The sequence below is a fragment of the Nyctereutes procyonoides genome, unplaced genomic scaffold, assembly GCF_905146905.1.
Source record: "Nyctereutes procyonoides isolate TBG_1078 unplaced genomic scaffold, NYPRO_anot_genome, whole genome shotgun sequence".
In the NCBI taxonomy this organism is placed as follows: Eukaryota; Metazoa; Chordata; class Mammalia; order Carnivora; family Canidae; genus Nyctereutes; species Nyctereutes procyonoides.
The window spans coordinates 6,015,501-6,016,603 of NW_026575037.1; the positions used below are offsets into that span (position 1 = coordinate 6,015,501).

General features: G+C 43.8%; 1 protein-coding gene across 1 annotated transcript; it reads left to right on the forward strand.

Annotated features, from left to right (window-relative positions):
• Nucleotides 1-489: 489 nt before the first annotated feature.
• LOC129505987 (mediator of RNA polymerase II transcription subunit 28-like) lies at nucleotides 490-1,103 on the forward strand. Its single transcript, XM_055319371.1, has one exon. The coding sequence runs from the start codon at nucleotides 490-492 to the stop codon at nucleotides 1,003-1,005; it is 516 nt and encodes a 171-aa protein (XP_055175346.1). The 3' UTR covers nucleotides 1,006-1,103.

Below are 1,103 nucleotides of genomic sequence, written 5' to 3' on the forward strand. Positions count from 1 at the left end.
CTAATTATGTGTATGTTGTACTCTTGATGGTGTCACACAAGTCTCTAACGTTCTGTTCATTTTTCTCATTTTTTTTCTTTCTGTTCCTGAGACTGTAAAATTTTAGTTCAAGTTAACTAATATTTTCTTCTAGCTGCTCACATTTTCTGTTGAGATCCCTTACTAAATTTTTTATTTCAAAACCAGAATTTTTATTTGCTTCTTTTTAAAAATTATTTATATCTTATTAATATTCTCCAGCTGGTGATATATAATTCTTATACTTTTCAGGGTGCCTGGATGTTGCAATCAGTTAAGCACTCGACTCTTGGTTTCAGCTCAAGTCATGACCTCAGCGTCATAAGATCAAATCCTGTGTTGAGCTTTGCGCTCAGTGCAGAGTCTACTTAAGATTTTCTTTCCCCCTCTCCCTCCCCCAACTCACTCACATTCTCTCCTCTAAAACAAATAAAATAAGGCCCCTCGCCCCCACCAGGTGTTGTTCCACAAATGGCGGCTCCACTGAGAGGCATGTTCTCTGGGCAGCCACCTGGGCACCCGGGGGACTCCAGGGGTCAGGCTTCACTTCTTCAGGCCGCGCCAGGCCCTCTGAGAGCTTCTAACAGTACCTTGGTGGACGAGTTGGAGTCCTCTTTTGAGGCCTACTTTGCCTCTCTTGTGAGTCAGGACTTCGTCAATGGCACAGATCAGGAAGAAATTAGAACTGGTGTTGATCAGTGTATCCAGAAATTTCTGGATATTGCCAGACAGACGGAATGTTTTTTCCTACAAAAAATATTGCAGTTATCTGTCCAGAAACCAGAACAAGTTATCAAAGAGGATGTCTCAGAACTGAGGAATGAATTACAGCGGAAAGATGCTCTGGTCCAGAAACACTTGACAAAACTGAGGCATTGGCAGCAGGTACTGGAGGACATCAACGTGCAGCACAAAATCCAGCTGAAATCCCTCAGGGCTCCTTGGCCTACCTCGAGCATGCGTTTGCTAATATCCCTGCACCAATGAAGCAAACCTGAGTCAAAGCTGGCCTGAAGGTGATCCGGCAGTACTTCTGCAGCCAGGCATCCTGATTTGTTTTGTTTCCTTCAACCTTGAAGGCTCCT

Excerpts from the sequence above, each read along its gene's own strand:
- LOC129505987 (XM_055319371.1), top strand. The coding sequence starts at position 490 with ATGGCGGCTCCACTGAGAGGCATGTTCTCTGGGCAGCCACCTGGGCAC.